Consider the following 23260-nt stretch of genomic DNA (forward strand, 5'->3'; position numbering starts at 1 on the left):
GGAGTAGGTTCTGTATCTGCTTTTGCATTTACAGTATCTTGTAGTGGAGACTGATCCTCAGCCACGCAAGTCTACTAGACGTTTGTTTTGTTTGATTATCCACTCCTTGTGTTTGGCAAGGTTGACTACTGCAGTTGATATTTCACAATTAGGCACTGAGCCAAATCTGAACCGTTAAAAACCTGGCATAATACAAAATTAATAGGTGATACTGTCCATCCTCATTTTGGTAGCTTAGATGACAGGGGTTGAGCTGCTCAGCATGTTACACATGGAATTGTGTATTTGAGTGATGCAGTGAAGGTGAGAGTGTATGTGTGCAAGCTTCATGGGCTGATGTGTTCTCCCTTAAGCACAAGGCAATGGAAAAAGCAGTGTAGCCTCGATTTTACATTATTGAAACTAATTGGAGTTATGGTCATGCTCTGTGGAGGAGGCAGTGCCCTGGGGATGCTTGCCCACTTTAATCTTTCCTTACCTATTCCTTCAGAAAATATTGTGATGGAGGGCTGGAGGTGCACTCCTGTAACACTTCTGAAAACTTCAGGTTCCACAGAAAACACGTACAAATATGAATCTGTTAGATCTTTACTAGTTGCCTGTCAGTGAGCTGCATTTCCGTCAGTTCTAATGAGCATGGAGTGGAGAAGTTTTCATGACTTGGAGGTGTTGTCGTTTAGTTCAGCTTTGGATATAGCTGATCTCTCACCGTGTTGGTTTTGGATGCTGTCTGAGCAGGCTGCTAATTTCAATGGTGAGGAGCTAGGGATGTTTCCATGGACAGGCTTCTGAACTTGCTAGTGAAATCTCCATCAGGAATGCTTTAAAAACAGTTGATTCCCTCTCCTCCCCATGTTCACAGACATGATACCTGTTTCAGGTGGAGCCCCTCAAACCCTTTCCAGCTGTACCTTCTGTGATGTTGAATAAAGTAGGCTTGCTGTGGGCTTCTTCACATATTGGTTGTATGGACTTCTCTTATAGATCCTTCCTTTAAGAAAGCGTGTTTTGATGCTTTATGTTTGCTAGTGTTGGTAGCGATACTGAATGTATATCCTTAGTAGGAAATGGTGATTAAAGGTGGAGTTGTGATGAAGTGCTGTATATCCAGCAGTCTCCCATTTCAGTGCTGTAGAGGAAGCACAGAACCACTGTAATGGATATTGTACCCATGGGGAGAAATCCTTCCTACTATCAGGCAGTTAGCTTTCAATTTCTGTCACAAAGTGTCTTTCTGTACAAATTCATAATCTAATTTAACTGCAGATACAGTTGCTTTTCCATTTAAGTACCTAATCTCTTTCTGAATGGTGCCAGGGTATGACTGTTGAGTATTTTTCAGGGTGATGTGACTTTGTACTGAGCAGATAGGAGTTCAGTCAATCCAGTTGGAGGTAATATGAATGCGGTTAGCTTGATGCCAGTTTTCAGCGAGTTAACCTTGATGAAGGAGCAGTTCAGTGGTGGTTTTCTGTCCTAATGTGTTTTCCTTGATAAATCTGTCCTCTGTACAGTTTATTAACTCTTCTGCGTGTTACAGGGAGTTCCACTGGTTAAATATAGATGGATTTTAGAGAAGTAAAATGTGCTCAGTCATCTGAGGTGGGGCTCCAAGGTCTGCATCTTAGGTGAGTGTGTGTGCACACATGTGCTTCATCTGTTTACAACAAGCAGGTAGTTTTCTGAACAGGAGAGTTAATGAAGATTTCCGTGAATTTATGTCTTGAGGTCAAACAAGGATTTTTCCATTGTCTTTGCATGTGCCTCTTTTTTTTCCATTTAGTCCCCTCTTTCCACAGACTGCACTGATGGTGTGGCACATGGGCTACCATTTTCAGTTATGGAAATTGGATGACACTTTTGGGGAGAGTGGGTCTGCGGAAGTTCAAATTGCACTTTTGTCTTCTCTGGCTTGGCTGTTATTACAGAAGTGATAGGAACTTGATTACCTGCTGGTAATCTGTTCTTCTCTGGTTGAAATCAGTCGATGGCTTAAAGGGTACTGTAAGTAAAAAAAGGGATCTATTTACACTGTGGTCAAGTAAGCTTTTTCTCTGCAGGAGACCAGAGTAACAATGGACATAAAATTTGGTGTGGTCATGTGGGTCAAAAAGACTTCCCCCTCCCTTCCCACCCACTTTTCTTAGCCAAGAAAATTTACTCATTTCTCTGCTCTTATATCAACACACAAGAATTCAAGTCTAGAAATGGGTGTACGACATCCAAGTGCATTAAGAGTCTTTTCTTGAGGGTTATAAATGGCAAGACACAAATGGAGAGAGCATGTATGTACTTCACTTCCAAGATTTTGGCTTTTCTGCCTATCTGCTCTTGTACCCACACCACCTTATGCAAGCTTTTTTCCTGCAGTGTGTGTGATTGTATCTCGGGCAGTGGCTGGGTGTTCAATAATCTAATCTCAAAAATGGTCAATTAGCTTTGACGTTAGTACTTGCATTGCTTGAGCCAGTCTCTGCCAATCAATCTGTGAACAGTCCTTGAAGGCTGTGGTAAATTAGATGCACTTATGTAACTTCTAAGTCTGGTTTTATAACACCATAGTCTTTTAATACAAAAATATTACCTAAAATCCTAGCACATCCATTTGACTTCAAGTGTCAGACTGTTGTTTCTTGTACTGTGTGGTGTATTGTTAATTAATGGAGGTGATATCAATCACCTGAAGGCCATAAAACAGAAAGTTTGCTTTTCATTTTAAGTGGATTCTGAAGAACTTTTGCAGTAAAACTTAAATTTTAATGTAGTAGTTTTGCATTGTCTTCTTCCACAGCATTTGCTTTATGAGTACTGCTACAATGTTGAAGTAAAATGTAGTAGTAGATTTAACTGCAACGATTCAAATTCAACTGGACAATAAATAATGTAAAAGCTTTTGCTACCCTTTCTGTAGCTTGTATTGCTTTGGCTGAAGTTGTAAACTTTTGTTGTTTAAGGCAACCTCAGGTTTTATGTGGCAGCTAGCCTCTACGTTTTGGAGGTAATGAGTGTCTGCAGTTTCCTTTGAACATCTCTGTGTTTAGCACTTCTGAGATCAGTGACCAGGGTTCCTGCATAGTATATTTACAAACTTGGGTCTTCTGGATCTGCAAATATTAGCTTTGTTTAGATAAAGATCAGGTTACAAGAAGAGTTGCCTTTTTGTATGTATGAAGTAGCAGTATTAACAGTTGCAAGGGTTCAAGTATCATAAGTGAGGTCTCTTAAATCCTGATACTGACTTAAATGGGATCAGGACTTTGTCCCATGAAGTTTTTCTTTTTTTTTAAAAAAAAAAAAAGCCAGTATTTAAAGTCTTGACAATCTGTGAAAGGCTGAATCTTCAAATTGTAGGGCTTTGTCTGCAGCAATGAGAGAGAGGGTTTTTTTTTTTCTACTGAAGGTTGAGACTGTTTCAAGATTTACTGTAGTTCAGGAAATGGCACTTAAGGAAAAATTGTCAAAATCCTAAGAGCTGCAGTGCAGCAATGATTTGAATCAATTAATAATTCCTTTTAGTTTTTTAGAGCTTATAGTCTTAAGTGGAGGAAAAAAACCCCAAAACCTCTTTGTTTCAACCCAGTGCTATAGCAAAGCTTTTGTTGTAGTTTTAGTATAGTCATTTTTGACACTGAACAACTGCAAAATAAATAAATGATTGTGTTCTGTGCACATAATATGATCTGGCTTAAACTGCTTATGTAAGTATTTTTCTTCTAACTCTCCTTATAATTTACTCGAGTTTCTTCAGAAACCTGCAAATTGTATCTCTGCTAGAAAAGGATGTCTCGGTATCTGGTTGGAGCCTGCTGTGCACTGCAGCTTACTGTATTTATTGCTTTCTGTCATCACAGCACTTGAACTTGCAAGTGTATTGAGACTCCATGACTTTGTCACACAGGCCTTCAGTCAGCTGTCGGACAGTGACAACTTTAAGCTCAGCAAGCTTGAAAAAGACAGGTACCGCCTTTTCTGTGTGTGCCTGTCTCCTCCTTCCAGGCAGTCTGCTAAATCTTTTTTCCATCCAGAGCTCAAAACTGATGATACGTACACCTGTTGGATAGTTTTCTTCTGCGGTCTATTTTCCTGTTGTAAAAATGGTTGAATACTGGAAGAAGATAGGTGGAGAAATTCTGAAATACCTTTCATGGGAGGCTTAGGACAAGTTAGATATCCAAAGGAGGATGAAAGGATGCTTTGTCTTGCCTCTGGGGTGTGGAAGGGACAAGATACAGCATCTTGTTCCTTCAACTCTCCCTTTCCAGGTCTCACTTCCTTTGCTCTGCAGAGTACATATTTGATGATAGCAGAGAGAGTTGAGAAGTGAGGCCATGTTCGTGTGCAAATGGAAAACATATGGAAACCGGAGTATGTTGTTTTAGAGGAATTGTCCAATAGTTTGCCTCTCTTCTGAGAGGAGATATTTCTATGTCCCTGGCCTGGCAGCGGGGAGTGCAGGGCTTTCGAATGTCTAATGATCTCCCTCTGCGTTACTAACTTTTACTGAGGTTAGTTTTTAATTAGTGGGTGCCCCCTCCCTACTGGTCTGGCTGACCTCAGGGCTATACAAATGTCTGTATTGCCAGTTCAGTAGTAACAATCCTGAGTTATTCTGACCTTTTTCCACTTACTATTTTATGCCATAATATGATGTAAATCCTGACAGTAATAATAGTGTTCTAATTTCTCAACAGAGCAGTTCCACGATTCATGGTGTTTTTTAAATATTTTTTCTTCCCTGTAAATAATTCTTAACACCATATACCCTGCTAACTGCCTCACCCTTAGGATTTCCACTGCTTGCTCTCTCCACGGCAGTTGTAATAAAGGCTACTTAAATCATGTAGAATAAAATTACTCTTTCCATGAAGCACTGCTGTTTTGTTTTGATTTGTCCAGTTGGTGTCACTTAGCAGTTAACAGAGCTGTGGGTGCCAGTGGAACTAGTGGAGCATGTAGTCTGTCCACTATAACAGGGCAGGGTATTTTCAGTTATTCAGTTTGTTGTTTTATCATCATTAACTCGCTGTTTGTGTCCTGAACTTGACCGAGGAAATTGATTTAGAGTTGGGATGTAATGCTGATCTAATGTTAACCTTCAACAGGGCCTGTGGGAGCCCCTCTGAATAAAGCAGAGAGATGTTTGCAATTATAGCTATATCCTGTAGCTGCAATAACTTTCCATCAGTAGTCATGGTTTTGTTTTCAAGTATAGGTACCTATTGTCAGGAAATCGTGTGAGAGGAAGGTAACTTCAAACAGGTCGTAAGCCTTGATGACTCTGTGATATCTTCGATATCTGAAGGGCTTGAAAATTGCCCCCTTTATTTAGATACCTAACCTGTAGCTGATTTGATGGTGTGTGTTCATACAGTACCTGTTAATGTTGGGACATGTGCAGGCAATAGGAGTTCGGAGTTTTTCTCTGTTACTAGGGATAAATACTATTGTCATGAAGTTCTGTTTTTCTTTTTCTGCAGTATTGGTACAATGTTAGTGTTCAGATATTAACTAACTGGCTCATGTATTAGTGCAGATACAATAGCTGATGAAATAACTAATTTGAATTCTTCAAGAAGGGTGGATGTCCTGAAGGATTGTCTTGTATTATGTTTAATAGAAAAGTTGACATGTATATGTGTGTGTATGTATACATATATGTATATTGACACTTTGAAGTGTAGGACAGCTGAATCGGTAACATGTTCATTTACTGAGCCATCCTGCTTTTTGTAAAAGATGCTGTCAGTTCCAAAATAGGGCTTTTGCTTTAGCTGTGGCTTGGGTTTCAGATGCTGTTTCAGTATTTCTTTTGGCGAGAAGCCCCTGCTTGCCTTTCCCACCGACGCTAGCGTGGCTGGGCCCAGCATTCAGGGCCCTCGCTCTCCTGGAGGTTATCACTGCCTGGCATTGCTCTCTGGCTGCTTGTTCCTGTCTCTGGTGTTGTTAACATGAAGGGATTCTGCTACACCTTTTGTAACGCACCAGCATGCTATACCTTATGCTGTTTTGCAGCTCTAGGATTTGAATGTATTCCCAGATACAGGTAATTCAGTTCATACATGTTCTTACTGTTATAGCCCTGGCCTGATTATGCATAGGAGGTGACAATATAGTTCTGTTTGGCTGACCCCTTTCTCTCTCTAAGGGAGAAGATTACTTGAGTCTGCATTAAGGTCCAGGTGAACCAAAATGCAGAGTGAGATGTGGGGTGGAGGAGAGGGGGACAATACAGGCAATTCCTTTTCCTTGGAAAACTGTTGTACTTCATGCGTTATCTACCAAAAGATACTCTGGTCCTGATCCGCAGCTGTGTGTGTTTAAAAGATCATAAAATCTAAATGCTTGTATTGAGGGATCAGTTCAGAATTCCCCCTTCTCCTATTGCCTAGGGCACTGCCAAAAGCTGCCAGCTGGAACAGAAAAACATAGCTTTCAGAGTAAGGCAATATATTTATAACAGATGTATATTTTTACCATACCTGCATATACACTTCTCAAGGCTGCCATCTCTAGCTAAGAGTGCAAGTCGGACTTGAACTGTTAAGAGCAAAAAAACTCTAAAATCATTACCACCAGTGCTATCTGCTTGTATTGTTACGAAAAAACAGGCTTGGTGATATCAGTGAAGGATAGAGATTCAGCTAGAAAATTAATGTTGTGGCCTTAGTTATTTTTGACTGCTGGAATCTCGTGGCTGGCTGCCTTCTTAAATTTTAATGTCTCTTGTGTTTGTGTGATGAAACTTGCAGTTTTGGGGAACAGTACAGTATCATGGGGAAGATAAGAGGAGCATTGCATGCATTACATGGCAGCAGTGCTTACTGTCTTAACTGTTCAAGAAGGCACGCAGTTTCTGTTCTCGTCTGTGGATCAGAAGCTATGCACTGAATTGTAACTGCGTGTGCTTTGTGTCTGAGCTTGATCCTAATATCAGGAAATGCAACCTAGTTTTGCAGTGAACGCAAGCTCTTTTATTGTGTGGAAATTAAACATCAATAGATGTGTAGCAACGAAGAAGCATAGGAGGACACAGTGCTGCTTTTGTGTATTCACTGTATCCTCACATGGTGTGTCCCATAAGGATTCAATGAAAATTGTGCACGAAGCCCAAAGTCTGGCATTTTGTAGCTTTGGTAACTTGTATTTTCTTAATATAAATTAAAAAAAAAAAAAACCACATGACCACTGTTTGTGACAAGTACTTGTGTTTCTGTGCTCAGGACAAGAAATGCTACAAAAATCTGGATCACTTGCACGGACTTTCAGTGTTTTTCTTAGTGTTGCTGGAAGTTACCAAGTTAACATGACTCCTCAGTCAACTCTTCTGTAGAATATAGAAGCTGCTACTTGTCTCCTTTTAGTGGTAGTGAGATAGTAAAGTTAGCCTTGCAGAGGAAAAAGGCCTATAAAATAAACAAAATTATTTTTCTGCCTCTGATTGGGGTTAATTCTGACCTCGTGATGTTGTTACCAAGCCTGATGCATTTTTTCCTTAGGCTAAAGGACTGAAAGTCTCTCTTAGGTGTCTGGTCCATTTGGCTGTTTCTGGGAATGAGCGAAGGTTATACCAAATGCACAATATCTCAGAAACCTTGTTTCAGTGATAAGGTCTTCTGCAAATCACAATTTTTGATGGCTAACAACTTTTCCAAATCTAGACAGATTTCCATAGAAACAGGAAAAAAGCTGTGTGTGAAATTATGGTCTTACCACAATACTGTCTTCCCTCCCCCTCAGTCTGCTGAGGTATTTGGGGTGTATCTATTAATAAGCTGGAAATACTTATTAGATTGTCCACTGTACGTATATACCTCTGTTCTCATTTGCGAAAGCAACAGAAACATTCCAAAAACTGTTGAAAGGTGAAGTTTATAAAAATTGTATACTCTGTACGTCTCTCCGGTTGAGTTTGAATGCTCTGAAATAAAACACTGACTAAAAATAATCACACTGAGTAATGTGTTAGAATAAATGTGCAGCTGATCAACATGAGCAGGTGTATGCTTGTGGGTTCAGCTGGAAAGGCTCAAGAAATCATCTGTTTTCAACTGGAGATCACTGCCCGTATAGCTGAGAGCCAGGATAGATAATCACCAAGGGAGAGTCATACTTGTCCAACATCTTAGTCATTTCATTATAGAAGTCTGGCCTGGTAGATGAGGGGAGAACAGAGGATATTGCCTACCTTGACTTCAGTAAGGCTTTTGACACTGTCTCCTATAACATCCTTATAGAGAAGGTGTTGAAATATAGGCTGGATAATCAGACAGTAAACTGGATTGAAAACCGGGGGAATGGCTGTGCCCACGTGTGATGATCAGTGGCACAAAGTCTGGTTGGAGGTCAGTAGCTAGCGGTGCGTCCCAGGGGTCAGTACTGGGTCCAATCCTGTTTAACATCTTCGTTAGCGATCTGGATGATGGGGCAGAGTGTACCCTCAGCAAGTTTGCTGATGATACAAAACTGGGAGGAGTGGTGGATAGGCCAGAGGGTCATGCTGCCATCCGGAGGGACCTTGACAGGCTGGAGAGATGGGCTGATAGGAACCTCAGCCAGTTCAGCAAGTGGAAGTGCCCATGAGGAAGAACAAGTCCATGGGGACCACCCATGGAGTAAAAGCAGGTTGGCAGAAAATGACCTAGGGGTCCTGATGGACACCAGGTTGACCATGAGCCAGCACTGCGCCCTTGCCTCAGAGAAGGCTAACGGTATCCTGGGCTGCATTAGGAGAAACATTGCTAGCAGATCAAGGGAGGTGATCCTTCCTCTCTACTCAGCGCTGGTAAAGCCACACCTTGGGTACTGTGTGGAATTCTGGGCTCCTCAGTACAGGACAGAGAGAGAGCTATGGGAGAGAGTCCATTGAAGGTAATGGAGGGACTGGAGCATCTCTCCTATGAGTAAAGGCTGAAAGAGCTGGGGATGTTCAGCCTGGAGAAGGCTTGGAGGGAACTTTTCAGTGTTTACAGATACCTGGAGGGAGGGTATAAAGAAGATTGAGCTGGGTGGTGCCCAGTGACAAACCAGCAGGCAACAGGCACAAACTGAAACACAGAAGGTTCCCTCTGAACATCAGGAAACACTTTCTCACTGTGAGGGTGACCAGCTACTGGCACAGATTGCCCAGCGAAGTTGTGGAGTCTCCATCCTTGGAGGTACTCAGATCTGTCCTTGGCCGCCAGCTCCAGGCTGCCCTACTTGAGCAGGGAGGGTAGACAAGGTGACTTCCAAAAGTCCCTTCCAGCCTCAAGCATTCTGGGGATTGATTGTGTGAGTCTGCATAGTTCATTTCGGTGCACAATGAAACAATTTCATTTGCATCACCTTGACAGTGAAATAAAAAGACAATGCTCCACGTTGTGGGACCTTCAGGACTGACTTAAACACTCTCTCCCTCCTATGCTGAAGTGCTCATTTCTGTTCAGTTGCTGATAATGCTGTACCCTGACACTGCCCAGGGCTCAGCCATTTCGGTGGCTGCCTTCTAAGCAGGACATTAGGAATGACTTGGCTGAAAAAAATAAGAACTTCTGGACTTCTTTGTCTGTTACAAAAACAGGTGACTTTATAGTTGATGGAAGGACAGAAGAGCACTTGAGAAATGCAAGACAATAAAAAATGGTCTTGCTGCTGCAGAGTTTGTATCATAGAAGTAATACCTGGAAACATCCAGACAACCTGTTGCTCTTTCTAAGGTGAAGCCTTACTGAATCAGTCCTATTTACTACAGAGGAGCACAGCTATGTGTACTCTGTCAGAAGTTGCTTCTTGAGAGAGCATCTAACCACAGATACCAAAATAGTGTCATACTGGAAGCAGTGTAGTGTTGTTGTGTGGTATGTTATGGATTTTTGGTGACAGTTATTTCTTATGATCAGAGATAATTTTTCTAATTGTGCAGCATATCAATAAATTGGGAGACAGCTTAGCCTTCAGTGTTCTGGCTGTTTGGCAGCTGCCTTAGTAAGGGACTTTTGTTGATGTTGGATAGAACAAAGATCGCAAAAGTCAGGTTATGTTTTAAATCAAGTATCAGGCTTTTGGAAAGTTAGTAATAGTCTTCCCTGGTTTTGCAAGGAGCTTGCCTTATCTTTTTGTACTTGGGACTTGTTTTAAAATATAATTTTTATTTTCTTTTTTTTCTTGCTCCAGTGATGTTCTGTGGTCATTTTGCTTATGTCTTGAGCAGAGTTTAGTGTTTGTACTGCAGACTTGAGGAGAAATTGTCAGAGTCCGATGCTCTCTGACCAGGTTCTTTTAGATATTCCACACGTGGAGGGTGTAATGTTTAATACCAGATTTGCTTATTTGGAAATACTTGATGTGACATGATATTTCTGATTTAGCAGAGCAATACAAAAATATACTGAAATCACAATGCAAATGTACTTTACAGTGGGCAAAATCACAGTACCAGTGCGATTCCCTACTGGTCTCTACTCACTGTCGCAACACTGGGCATCCTCTGTTACTGGGAAGGAATGTGTGGGTTGAAGCCAGCTCAAGCCAATTCCTGTCTTCAAAATTTTGTTGTTAGTTGTTGTTTTTATGCTCTGTATTGGGCCGAGCCACGTATTTATTCGCTTCCACCATGTTGGTCTGGTTAGCTCAGGGAGACATTCACACTGCTTAATGAATGAAGTGGGAGAAACATTTACACCATCAGTTGATCCACTCAGTTGTTGATAGGTGTTTAACAATACCTACCCCCAAAACGAAGGCCAACCTCTGGTCCCCTTTGTGTTGAGACAGATACATAGCTTGCTTTGCAAAAGCTGTGGTCAGTCACAGCCTACCTTATTCCCCGACCTCGCTGGGCACATTGCCCTTGCCCATCTCCTCCGAGCCTTCTTCCATTGTAGGGGTTTATTGGTCAGTCACAAAAGTACAAGTTGCAGATCAGGGTCCAGTTGCTTCTGTGCCTTACAGACATACCATCTATAAAGATCCTTTTGCAGCTGCTGAACTGCTAGGGTTTCTACTCTAGCTCAGTCAGCCTTAGCAAGAGTAGCATGTCTAAGTAACTTCCTCCTCCCCTTTGCAAAGGAAAAAAGCAAGATGGTCTTTCATCATATACAATTATGTGCGGTAAGGAACCTGCCAAGAGCAGCCAGTTAGCAGCATTTCTATCATATGTAGATGGAGGCAGCTAAATATGAAAGTCATTACATTTACCAAGTCACGTAATGCATGTCAAAGGGAATCGACTGGGATACTCTGCCTTGAGAAAGGCTATTCTCCGAAAAAAGCCGTGCCTGTGTTTTCATTTACAGAAGCATTTTTTGGTCAAGCATCTACTTAGGATCCTTTATGTGGGGGCAGTTGTGAGTTTGACTAAACTAACTTCTTTCCTTGCATGAGTAATGTTGCTTTGAACTAATTGTTCCTTAGTAGACCTATTTGTTGCTTAGGCTGCCTTGTTTGGAGAATTTAGTGTCCTGGCAAGCAATGTCTCCCTAGAAATTCTGGAGAAGTGTCTGCTTGCATTACCTTCATAGCTGGGAGAGGAATAGCTTGAGTGCTACCTCAAGAGCTGACTTAACACTGCATGGATTTTAGCACGGGCGATACTGTCCATGATTCCTCAGGTAAGGGTACCTGCTAGTTTCTGTTTAAAGTCGGAGCAAAACCAGAGTCTGGATAACTGCAGATGGAGTATTTGTGGGTTTTGAGGTACGAGAGCCCAAGCATGCAAATCTTTCTGGGACATTTCTGCATCTCCAGTGAATGGGATTTCCAGGTAGGTAATTTGTTCTGTATCTTCAGCTTGCCTGATCTACTGTGTCAGCCATCAAGAAGTCAGGAAGTAATAGTAAAGCCTGCATTTAACCTATCTATTGGCTTTTACTGTGATGTTCTAATTAATGCTCACATCTGACCTATTTTTTCCTGTGCTGTCTGTTGCAGTGCTTCATGGCCACAGCAGGGTACTAAACAATATTAGAGGCAACCGATGTGACGTTAAGACGTATAATTTCCACGCAGCTGGTTGGAAAAGCAGTTGTCACTGCCTTCCTGGTGCAGCATGGCATTTGGATTTGGTGTTCTCTGCCTGTTACTATGGGCAATAACAGGTAGGAGTTTACTTCTTGTGTGTCTGAGTCACACAGAACGAGTGAAGCAAATGCTCCTGGAGTGTGTATGCAGGTGTGAATGAAATATTAATAAGGCAAGAGCTGGGAAATCTTGTGACTCCTCAGTGCAAAAAGTTCTTGTAAGGTACAGCTTCGTAACTGTTAGTTGATTTGCAACGGAGGAAGGCAGTTGTGAGTAGCTGTTTGGAGCCAATTTCATGAGATGCGTGGGGCAAGAGGGGGTAGTGGGAGAGGTGAGAGTTATCCTCTCCCCTTGCAGGACAGCAATTTAAGAATGATGTATTGCTTGTGTTCTAAGCTTTCTTTGATTTTCTTCTGAAGTATCGTAGGATGGTTGATTTATGAGAAGCATAAATGGATTTGTTTACATCTCTCACCTCATCGTCCACTCTACAGGCATGTATTTCCTTCCAAAGACTACAGGAAAGTCCTGTAAGTTTCTACTTCAGCCACAGAGATAGGGAAATTATTTCTGTAATCAGACAGATGAAGAATGATAGTAATTCTTAATACTGCCTCTGTGTCATAGGGAGACTTAATCTGGTGCAAGCAGTTTTGACATGGCAACTACAGAACAATATATGCAAACATGGGATTTATTTCTTTAAGAGACAGTGTTTGAATTCTGGCTGTGGAGATAATGGCGGTATCTCTATTAGCAGGAATTGAGAAAATAATACTCACTTGTCTGGCTTTCATCTCCTGTAGTATATACAGGATTGAATGTTTCATGAGGGAGAGCCTTGCTAATGTGCTAAGGCTTAAATTAACTGCTGAGTTTGGGAATGTTGGATGAGGCATGAACTACAACTGTGCTCATAGCTGAAGTAGTCCTCAAGATCACCCTGAGGATCCTGTAGTGCCAAGCTTTTTGAGGAGAACATGGAGCTGAGGTTTTCATTGCTGAAGTAAACAATAAGTATGCCTTTTGTAAATAAATAAAATGCTCTCCTATTATATACTGAGTACCTGCTGTAGGGTCCATGCTAGTATTTTTAGAAAAGAAAGACAGCAGCTTCAGTAGAAGGCAATAACGTGCAGTAAATACTGAATTTTGGCTGTAGAGAATGTCACAGTTTTATGCTTTTGATAATGCTGTTAATTGTTAGTAGGCTAGAATATCCTCCATGTACATATAGAAAGTCTTGTTTTCATTCTTTAGTTGCAATTTTGCTGCACTCTCTTGATTTGTCTGAGAACAAGACCATTACACTCAGACTGCTGGCTGTATTCCAAGCCTCTCCCTGTATCTCAGGTACCAGCACACAGTGTTTGGAGTCTAATACGTTCTAGTATCATATATGACTTTAGTATAAATTTTAGTATTTATTTATTTCCATTTCAATAATTTGCAGTATTTTCCATCCAATTAATATTAACTCTAACTAAACTGGAAGGTACTTGCTGATTTCCAGGGTATGTTTGCTGAAATACATCAGTGGATGCTCACCTTTGTTAAGTCAAAAGGACTTCTTTTTAGTGCAGGCTTTAAGGTGAATTGGCTCAGGCTCAGAAATTTGCTAGATGAGCATTCTGCAGTTTTTCTCTGCACATGACCTCCACGGGCTGCAGGTGGAGATCTGCTCCACCATGGACTTCCATGGGCTGCATGGGGACAGTCTGCCTCACCATGGTCGTCACCACAGGTTGCAGGGGAATCTCTGCTCTGGTCCTTGGAGCACCTCTTCACTCTCCTTCACTGACCTTGATGTCTGCAGGGTTGTTTCTTTCACATATTCTCACTCCTCTCTGCTGGTTGCTGCTGTTGCATGGTGGTTTTGACCCCTGCTTAAATATGTTATTACAGAGGTACCACCACTGTCGCTGATGGGCTCAGCCTTGGTCAGCAGTGGGTTCCTCTTGGAACTGGCTTTTTCTGAGATGGGGGCAGCTTCTGGTGTCTTCTCACAGAAGCCACCCCTGCAGTTCATTTGCCCCCTACCCCCTGACTACGAAAACCTTGCCACATAAACCCAATACAGTGAAAAACAAAGCTGGAAGAGTAGGCAGACCACCCAATGGATACAGATATCTACAACTGACTAATGTTTGTGCCTCTCAGGAGGCTGGATGTGTTATACCATTTATACCATGTACCATGTCTCTGTCACTCAGCATCTCATGAAATTTGGATGTTTGGCTTCCCAAATCTGTGGATGCAGCTCCTAATTTCTCCACATAGACATTCCTTATAATGCCAGTCTCATTTCACTGGCTTATATCCATTCATTGATGAAATCAGCTTATATTGAAAGATGTGAATTATTCTGGCCATTAATAAAAATCAATAGGTTTTATGCTAATGCATCCAAATATTATCTTTTTTTTCCCCTATGAGAGGTAGAAGACATTGCTTTCCACCACAGAAACAAGAGTTTACTTTGCAACTGGGAATTCAAGACCTTGGAATCAATTCAGTCTAGCTCTCACCTTGAGCAGGCGTCTTCTAATCTGGCATTTGAGGCAGACCTTGCAAACACTGCTATTGAAATGCATTTTTGCAAATATAATAGTGTTCTCATGGCTGACTGTCAATTTTCTCATACCATGTGTTCATATTGTGGATTAACCACTCCAACAAAAATCCTAAAATGGATTGGCAGGTAGTTGCAGTCACAGGTCTTGTTCAGTCTAGTCTCCTGTTTTTAACTCCATGCAGCCCAGGCATAGATTACATGGCCTCCCAGAGTCTTTGCTAGACATCACCAGTGTCCTTTTCTTTAGGGGAGAGTGTTTCTAAATACATACAAGCCACCAATTTTCATCACATTTCACTGCTGCTAGTCTTGGACTTTGAAGAGTAAGATGAACATGCTTTTCTTCCCATGTATCTAATATGTGAAACACAAGCCAGGAGTGTCAAAGGACACTTTAAGATGTAGGTGTGCCTTTGAAATGACAGTAGAACCACTAGCCTGGGGTCAAAGTGCATTCTTTGTTACTTCTACTGCTATGGCTAGGTGTTCTAGTAGTGTGTTCTGGTTCACACAGGTCTTTCCAGAGAGGTAAGATGGTGTAGTGCGTGATTATGATCTCTGAGATGATAGTGAGTTATGCAGTATGCCAGGTTAGTTTACATTGTCCGTGTCTCTGTTGGAAATGGTTTGGTGTTTCCTTGTGGAGGGATGTAATGGCTGTAGCCATGCATCTACTCTTCTAGTCTCCAACTGCAAATATCTGGTGTCATTGATGGAACAGAGCCATCTGAGTGATTCAGTGTGCTTAGATGTTTATGTGGAAATTAAGGTGAGAATGGGCTGTGGGTTGGATGAATCGTTTTGGCAGGCCAGATCTGGTCTGTGGTTTGGGCACATTTGGAATGTGAGCACATCCACAGCCTGGGAGGAAAAAAAAAAAAACAAAAACAAACCAAAACAAAAACGGGGGAAGTGTTCTTTAAGTTTGGGGGTTTTTTTCCTCCCCCCCCTTAAATAGCACTTAGTTGATTTATCAGTGACAAACAGGGATGATAACAATTCATGGAATGAAAGCAGTACTTGGAGAGGACCATCAGACCCACTGAACTAGGGAGCTTTGACAGATCTTGGACACAAGAAGTGAATGATAAACATCATGAAGGCTGCTGTAATGGCCATAAAAGCTTTGCAGCTCATTGTAGGTGTAACTAGAATACCATTGGCTTTAGCTTTGTGTGAAGATTTGCTTTTATGTAACTGAGCATTTTTTTTGTCTGTTTGTTCTCAGTCTCCTCCCCTTGCAGTGCTTAATTTGCAGTCAGCATCCTTACTGAGGCCCAAAAGAGCACTTTGGTGTCCCAGATGTATCCGTGATTAAAGACTTGTGAGATTTCAGGGAAAGGGAGGAGAAACACCATATAACCTAAAAGCAACCTGTAGAAAAAGAATAAAAACCCATTCATGGTGTGCAGAGATGTTAGCTGTTGCTAGAGGAACTGATGTGGTGACATTTCAGATGTTGATGAAGTTCTTAGTAGTACCGCTTTTCTGGTTTCCAGGACAGTACTTTCTATAGACCCTTACTAAAGCAGCTGGAATGTAAGCCATTTTCAGCATTTATGATATGAAGTGTGCTTTTTAGGGGCTTATAACTCTGCTGTGGAAATTGATTCTAGCTTGAACATTGGAGTTCAAGTTCTCCTCATAGGTCATTACAATTAAAAGGGAAAAAGTCATTTTTATTTTGCTTCCAGAAGCTTATCAAAATAGTTTCAGTGTGGTACAAAAAAAAAAAAGGTTTCTTACTGATAGAGCATCTTTCTTTTCAAAATTCACCAAAACAAGGTAAAAGTTACTTGGAGAGATTAAAAAAAAAATCATTAATTAACCCTAAAAATAGAATGGAACTAGTTTGTTGCTTAAAGACAGCAGATGTCAAGAAAGCAGCGACAGTCCTATTCTTTCCTAGGAAACTCCCGTAGGACCTTCCGTACTCCCGTAGGACCTTCCGTACTCACGTAGTTGAGAGACCTTGAGGTTGTGAGAATAGCATGCCACGTGAGCACTGAGCGCTGTGCTGCCAGCAAGGTAATGGGAGGTGAGTCTGGTCAAATGTGACCTTTCTTGGTGCAAGGTCTGAATCTGAGCTCTTCTCCTCGATGACGCGTTCCCTCCTGTCCTTCTTTCTACTGCTTGTTGTACTGATTGCTGCTAGGGAAAACAAATAGACCAGCCCGCAAGTGGATAGTTCTGTCCCTGCAGGGTTTCCGACTGGGGTAATGATGAACCCAGTGTTAGTACACTGTCACAATTTGCTACTCTACTGACTAAAGAATATTTGCTTCCAAGTCATTCAAGTGCTCATGGTTGCGTGAGCCTGTCAGAGAGGGGGGAGAGCATCTGTTAGGTTTTGCAGTTAGTCTCCATGTCCAGTTGAGGAAAGGTCTCCAGCCAGCTGCGATGGAGGAACCGCTGTGTTCCAGCTGGCCTCTTGACATCAGTGGACTCATGCACCAAGATATGAAAGCATGGTAGCCTACAGCTCAAAGAACGGTGTGGATGTTTCCTCAATAAAGGAAGGACTCTCTTTAAAATGCAGCTATATTCCACAGTGTGACTGTTTATTAGGGGTTTGGTGGAGGGTATGTTTGGGTTTTTTAGGGTAACCAACTTGGCTGACTAGGTCATTGGGTATGTCAGTGTTGTCCTACTGTAGGCATAACCAGGTACAGCTGAAAGGAAGGGGAACACTTGACTTGCAGAACTTTTAGCCCAAGTACCAGAGAGCTTTCAGGGCTCGTAATAAAAGGAAGCAGTCTATCTATTGGTAACCTGAACAAGTACTTCTGAAACAATAAACAGAATTGCATGATGCTGGGTTTTTTTGCCATTACTGGTGAGAGTAGAACAGTGGTTTAATTTCTAAGTTCAGTTATCTAAAGGAAAACAGCTGTGCTATGGCTGCAGACAGCAGGTAATGGTGTAGCAGACACAAATGTTACTATATGGCCTTCTGTGTGGCACACTTACAGTAAATTTTCTGTAAGTAACAGACCTCAGTATCTCTTACTTGAGCCCATTGCAGGCTGGAGATTGGATGGGCTGAAGGGGAATATAAAATTAGTGCTCAGATTAAGTTCACTCTAAGTAGATCTTACATATTTTCCATGTGAAGACAATTAATGGACACACCTAGTGTCAGGCTAAATTCATCCTTTTTTGCCCACCTACTGCTAGAATTCAACTGAGGTGTAACTCTAGCTGAAGCAAGAGGTGAAACTTTGGTTACTTTGGTACTTGGATTACAGTGTTAGATTTAATTTAGAGTTGGTGGGGAAATAATTTTCCCATTGTACAGAAATTCTGAAGCTTAAAGTTTTTTCTATTCCTTATTGGGTGAAACCAAGACCCTCTGACCTTTGAAACAGGGGGTGGCAAAGGTCTGTGGCTACGATGCCTGCTTGGGAGATTTAGGTTCAGTCATGCATTATTTTAGGATTATGCTGGACTTGTTTCTCTCTGTGGCTAACGAAACACCATTAATTTTGTGGGAGGTTGACTGTGCAGTGTGATAGCTGATGTATCGAACTGAAGGTGGCAGAGTGAGATTTGAAGCTTTATTTGACATCAGGCTGAGTGAGGACTTGAAGTCTGGCCTCAGGTTAGAGCTTTGGTTGATTCCAATTGTGTAAGTCTGTCTCCAAGACAAGAATTGTTGGTCGTTCTTTTCTGAACAAATAAATAATGAAACTTTGAAATTTCTTTTAACAGGTTGGTCACTTTCTCCTTTAGGATGAGGTAAATAAGGGAAGGGATGAAAACAACCCTCAAAAGAGTTTTTTGACCCACCTTAATAGTGCTGTTCCTGAAGTATTAATTGTAATGAGGAGTTACTGACCTAATGTTGCACATTCACACAGAGTCATGTTTCTGTTTTACCCTATTAAAAGCCTATTTCTCATCTCCCTGCTGACTTACAGGATTGACTAAATTGATATGGGTTGAAAAAGGACAGAACAGTTAAATGGACTGCCTGACTCCTATACTTCATTTTAATCCAGAATTCTGCTGTTTTCCCTGTCCTAAGTTGTGCAGACAACTTGAAGGAAAGACTTGTGATGACAATTCAGAGTCTCTGCCAGGGTCTTATGTTCTTGGAGATGAAAGGGAATGTAAAGGAAATATTTATATGCAATGTGAAAGAAAAAAATCACAAATCCTGAGCATCTCCTAGGTACAGATAAAGATGCTTCATGCCTGAGCTATGTTAGGGCAGAATAGATTGTTTTAAATTCATGTTCCCCTGGGTACATTTTTCACTGAAAGTGTAAAGTGGAAGAGTAAACAGCATCCCAGGTCTGTGTGAAGGAGTATCTGGAGTCAGAGAAATGATACTTGAAGCTGTTAATCCTTTTTGTGAGCTTCCTATTCAGCTATACCTATTTGCAAGTCATTGATCTTTTTAAAATTTGTTTTCGTTTCATGTTTCTCCTCATCCCAAATAGCCAGCTCTGCAAAACCATCATAAAGTCTTGTCCTCTCTCTCTCAGTGCGTGGTACAATTTTTTTTTGTGTTTTTCGCATTGAACTTAACCTGCTTTGCAAGCTGTACGTTCATCCCAGGCAGTGTGATGCCCCATGGGCATTTCAGTAGCTGTACTTGGATCCTGTATTGTGAACGAGTGTACTGCAGTTCAGCCCAGAAGATGTGGTGGGAACTGTAGCGCAGTGGTTGGACACATAGGTGAATCTTTGCATCTCCAAGGCTCTAGGTAGTGGTCAGACCTAACCCCAATTGCTGGCCTGTTCCTCCTCTTTGATTTCATTTTTTCTGCCCATCAGCTCAACAAATTTGAACTGGAATCCATTAGTCATTTTCTCCTGCCATATACTATTGTAAATAATGAGGTTTCTGCTGCCAGAACTCAACTCTTAATGGCCTGCAAAGCAGGCAGAGTCAACTTTGTCTTCCATTACTGTGTTAGCTCCACAGTGGTGACATCTTGGTTTTGTTGGTTGAGTTAGCAAGTCTAGTTGAAAACTATGATAAAAATGTCCTGGTTTTACTCAACTGGTTTTTTTGAAGCATGATCAGATTTTTCAAGTTGCATTTTGGAGAGAGGAATTCTGAAAAACAGTTATAACCAGGAAAAAAAACACCTAGAAGATATGTTAAAAATTAACTGAGAGATACAGTATGTTGATTCATGCTTGATTTCAATACTTCACCCTGTCTGTGATGTGCTATGAAAATAAGTCTGATGTCATACTGAAAGATTACAACTTCACTGCAAAGGAAGGAGAGATGCTCCCTACTGGAGCAAGCTCTTGGGATTTCACATGAGCATGGGTAAAGCAGCAAAAGTTTGAGAATTTGATCCAGCTTTTATATTAAGCCCAGCAGTTATGTTGGTGTGAGGGACTCTTCATAAAGTTCAAGTGAGGTGGCAAATGTTTCTCCTGTGTAGATTTTTTGCTGCCTTCTCCCACAAATGAAACAATGACGTGTTACAGCATGTTATTTGAGTTTTGTTTTAAAACATGTTTTGCTTACTATGCTATGGGGGTCATGGCGTTATGCCATGATATTTTTTGTGTGTTCCCTGCTCTGTTCTTGATTTTGAGTATTGGCAACTCACTTTTGTCTCTATGTATTTGTAGCAAGAGAATAAGAGGTACCTTGCAAAACATAATCAAGATCCTACACTGAAAAATCCTCCAAAGTACAAATGCTACTGCAAAGGGACATGGTGGAAAAAAAAAGTAGTGGTGATGTTAGTGAATGGAAATGAGCTTATTTAAGCAGGGTACCACCTGTCTTTATCTTGTCTCCTGTGATAAGCCATTTTTGGTCACAGTAAACTGTATTATGGCTTGGTTATAGTGTTGTGCCTCATGTTGGTGGTGTTGTTTTCAGGTTCCAGTTGTGAGCAGTGCAGAGAAGGAGCCACATACTCAGGTGCAGTAATATCTCCCAACTTAGAAACCACTAAAATTATGCGAGTTCCTCATGCTATGACAGTGTCCGACTGCATCGCAGCATGTTGTGACCTTTCTGGTTGTGATTTGTCCTGGATGTTTGAACGACGCTGTTACATCGTGAACTGCCAACACAAAGAGAATTGTGAACCTAAAAAAATTGAAACTGTAAAGTCCTATCTTACTTTTGTGCTGAGACCTTCTCAGAGGCCAGCCTCACTGCTAGGATTTGGGCAAGTGATCCCAAGCATGGTCCACTCTGTGGGACTCCAGAATGAGCCGTCTGAGGAAGTGAGTAGCCTGAAAGAGCTGTCTCTGCTTGGCAAAGATCCCAGCCTTGAGGAGATACCTGAATACATTGATGATTATAAAGAGATGGAGCAGGACCCCTTTCAGGTGAGCATCAAACATGAGCAGAAGGAGAGCACGGATTATGCTGACTGGGGCCTGATGGCGGCAGGTGAAAATGGCTTCAACTCTTCCATGGGTGATGATGGAGACAACCAGGAAGACTTTGCTGAAAGGAAAGGGGAAGCTGGGAAAGTGGAAAGCCTCCTGAATAAGAACAGCTCTGAATTGAACTCTGTCACTGAACACTCCGTAGAGAGGTCATCTCTCCCAGAGATTACACCGTTTCCCGGGAAGACATTTGAAAGTGAAGCGGCTGTTCAACTTCTTGCACCACCTGATGATGCTTTGCAAAAAGAGGTATGTTTGCACTTCAGGAAGCAGGCAAAGTATGGTGAGACCACTTTGCAATTGTTTTGTTTTTCAAATCAAGTTAGGTTATTGCTTTGTAATGTAACCCTAACACTCAAATGACTTACAGTCCTGTTACAGTGTAGAAAAGGTTGAAGAGGAGAGGATAGTCTTAAGAGACAGATGAATCGTTAAAGGGCTCCTTTCTCTCAGATGATAAGGAGCAGAGCTTCTTTTGGGACACTGGGGTTTCCTTGGAACTGTGTGGATGAGTGGGCTTAGACCTGGTGTAATACTGTTACAGTATTCTTCCCTTCTGACCCTTGGTGACTCCTTAGAAGAAGTTAGCTGAGCAATACTAGTGGATCCTCTAGTATCCAAAGGCCAAGACCAGTAAACCTAAGTTCCTCCATCAATAAAATTAAGCCTGTTTTATGGGTTTCATGTTACTAATGCAAAGTGGTGTTACAGATGTAAAGCTGCTGCATAAATACCTTTTATAATGCTTTTAAAACATGAAAGAGAGACAAGGTACGTAAGGAGGGACAGTGGTAGTTTTGGACCATGATGTACAGCAGCATAAAGTGGATAAGATGTTTTTATTCTCAGAGTCCTTTTCTTGAGTCTGATGATAAGAAAAATAAGTTAAATACTTAAAACCTTATTTAGCTACTTAAGTAAGATGCACCTGTTCTGCATTTATGCCAACCAGTTTGATCACTTGGGACTAATGGGGCTCTGGTTCCTTAAGAACAGAGTGGGATCAGTTGGAAAGTTGAAACAAGAAGTTATTAGAGGTGATTGTGGAGCTGACGAGGAGAGAGGCTCTGCTGGACTTCACCCTTGCAGACAAGGAGGGATTGGGAAGGGATGCAGCCGTGAGGTGCTGAAGTTCAGATTCCTGAGATGGGAGGAAATAAGTCAAAAAGCAGGGTCGCAGGAGGCCATGGGCTTCAGGAGAGCAGCCTTTGCCCTATTATGGGATCTACTTGGTACAATTTCAAGGGAGGCTGTCCTGGAGATAAGTGGGGGATGATGAGAGCAGGTTGCTTTTCAAGGATCACCTCCTCCAGGCTCAAGACAGCCTGTGACTTTTATGGTTGACCAAGTTGGTCTGGAGTGTATTAGCAAGAGTGAGGAGGGGTTATAGCTTGTCTCTGTGTGTATGGAAGAACATTTGATAACAGAGAAAGTGCTGTTTCAAGTTGAAAGGCGGGTACTGCTTCTGCAGGCAGAGTTGGCAACAGAGTATTTGTTTTAAAGAGTATCTACCATGCAGACCTTGAAGTGAGCATGAATTATCATGGGAGTTTAGGCGAGAGGGGTGGATACTATTTGCTTTTTCTATTAGTATGCAAAAAGTACATAGAAATACACAAATGAAAAGTATGATACTAAAGTACACTGTCCCTGCTGGTAAAACTTCTAGAGTGACATTCTGTCATGCGCTCAAGTTGCAGTTAGTGCTAACAAAGGGCAATAACTGAGCTGTTCTTAAAAAGTTAAAATTAAGGAAACCCAACCACTGCTGTACTAAGCTCATCTACCATCTTTCCTTCCATCTTCTAGGGGAAACTAACAGGCATCTTTTAGTTACTGCCTGTGCTGTGTGCTGGAAATGAAGCCATGGAAAGAACCTGCAGTAGCTCCGTGCACCACCATGTTTGTGCACTTTGGGTGTGCAGTAAGACTTGAAGCTTGCGTCCGTTGTATTTTGCTGGCAAATGGAAGCCACGTTAGCGTTGTGCTGAGCTTTAGCCAGTTGTCAGGATCTCTGCTGACTGAACTGCTTGTGCCTTAGAGAGGCCATAGAACTTTGAGTTCGCCTAAAGCGTGTGGCAGAGCTGAGCAAATTTCTTCCCCATCTCTAAGGGATCATGTGAATACAGCTTTATCAAAGTTGAGATTTCACATCTTGCAGTGGTAATGATATATATGGCCAAGCCTACTTTGTAAATCTCTGCTTTGATTTTGTCACCCCAGCCAGAACAGAAAGATTTTGTTTGCTTTTTGTGCACTGCCTGTGTAGATGGGAGTTTATTGTATTTCTCACTGGGATATGGAGGAGGC

At 41.7% G+C, this 23260-nt stretch overlaps 1 protein-coding gene across 2 annotated transcripts in view; it reads left to right on the plus strand.

The window, feature by feature from the left end:
• The first annotated feature begins 12025 nt into the window (after positions 1-12025).
• The window catches only part of KIAA0319 (KIAA0319 ortholog), a 41625-nt gene continuing 30390 nt past the window's right edge, over positions 12026-23260 (plus strand). For both annotated transcript variants that reach the window (XM_009705433.1, XM_009705442.1), the window contains exons 1-2: positions 12026-12074; positions 20430-21199. In XM_009705433.1, coding sequence (XP_009703735.1) covers positions 12026-12074; positions 20430-21199 — 819 coding nt within the window. The remainder of the gene's footprint in view (positions 12075-20429; positions 21200-23260) is intronic.

Source organism: Cariama cristata, unplaced genomic scaffold, assembly GCF_000690535.1.
Source record: "Cariama cristata isolate BGI_N322 unplaced genomic scaffold, ASM69053v1 scaffold7980, whole genome shotgun sequence".
NCBI lineage: Eukaryota > Metazoa > Chordata > Aves > Cariamiformes > Cariamidae > Cariama > Cariama cristata.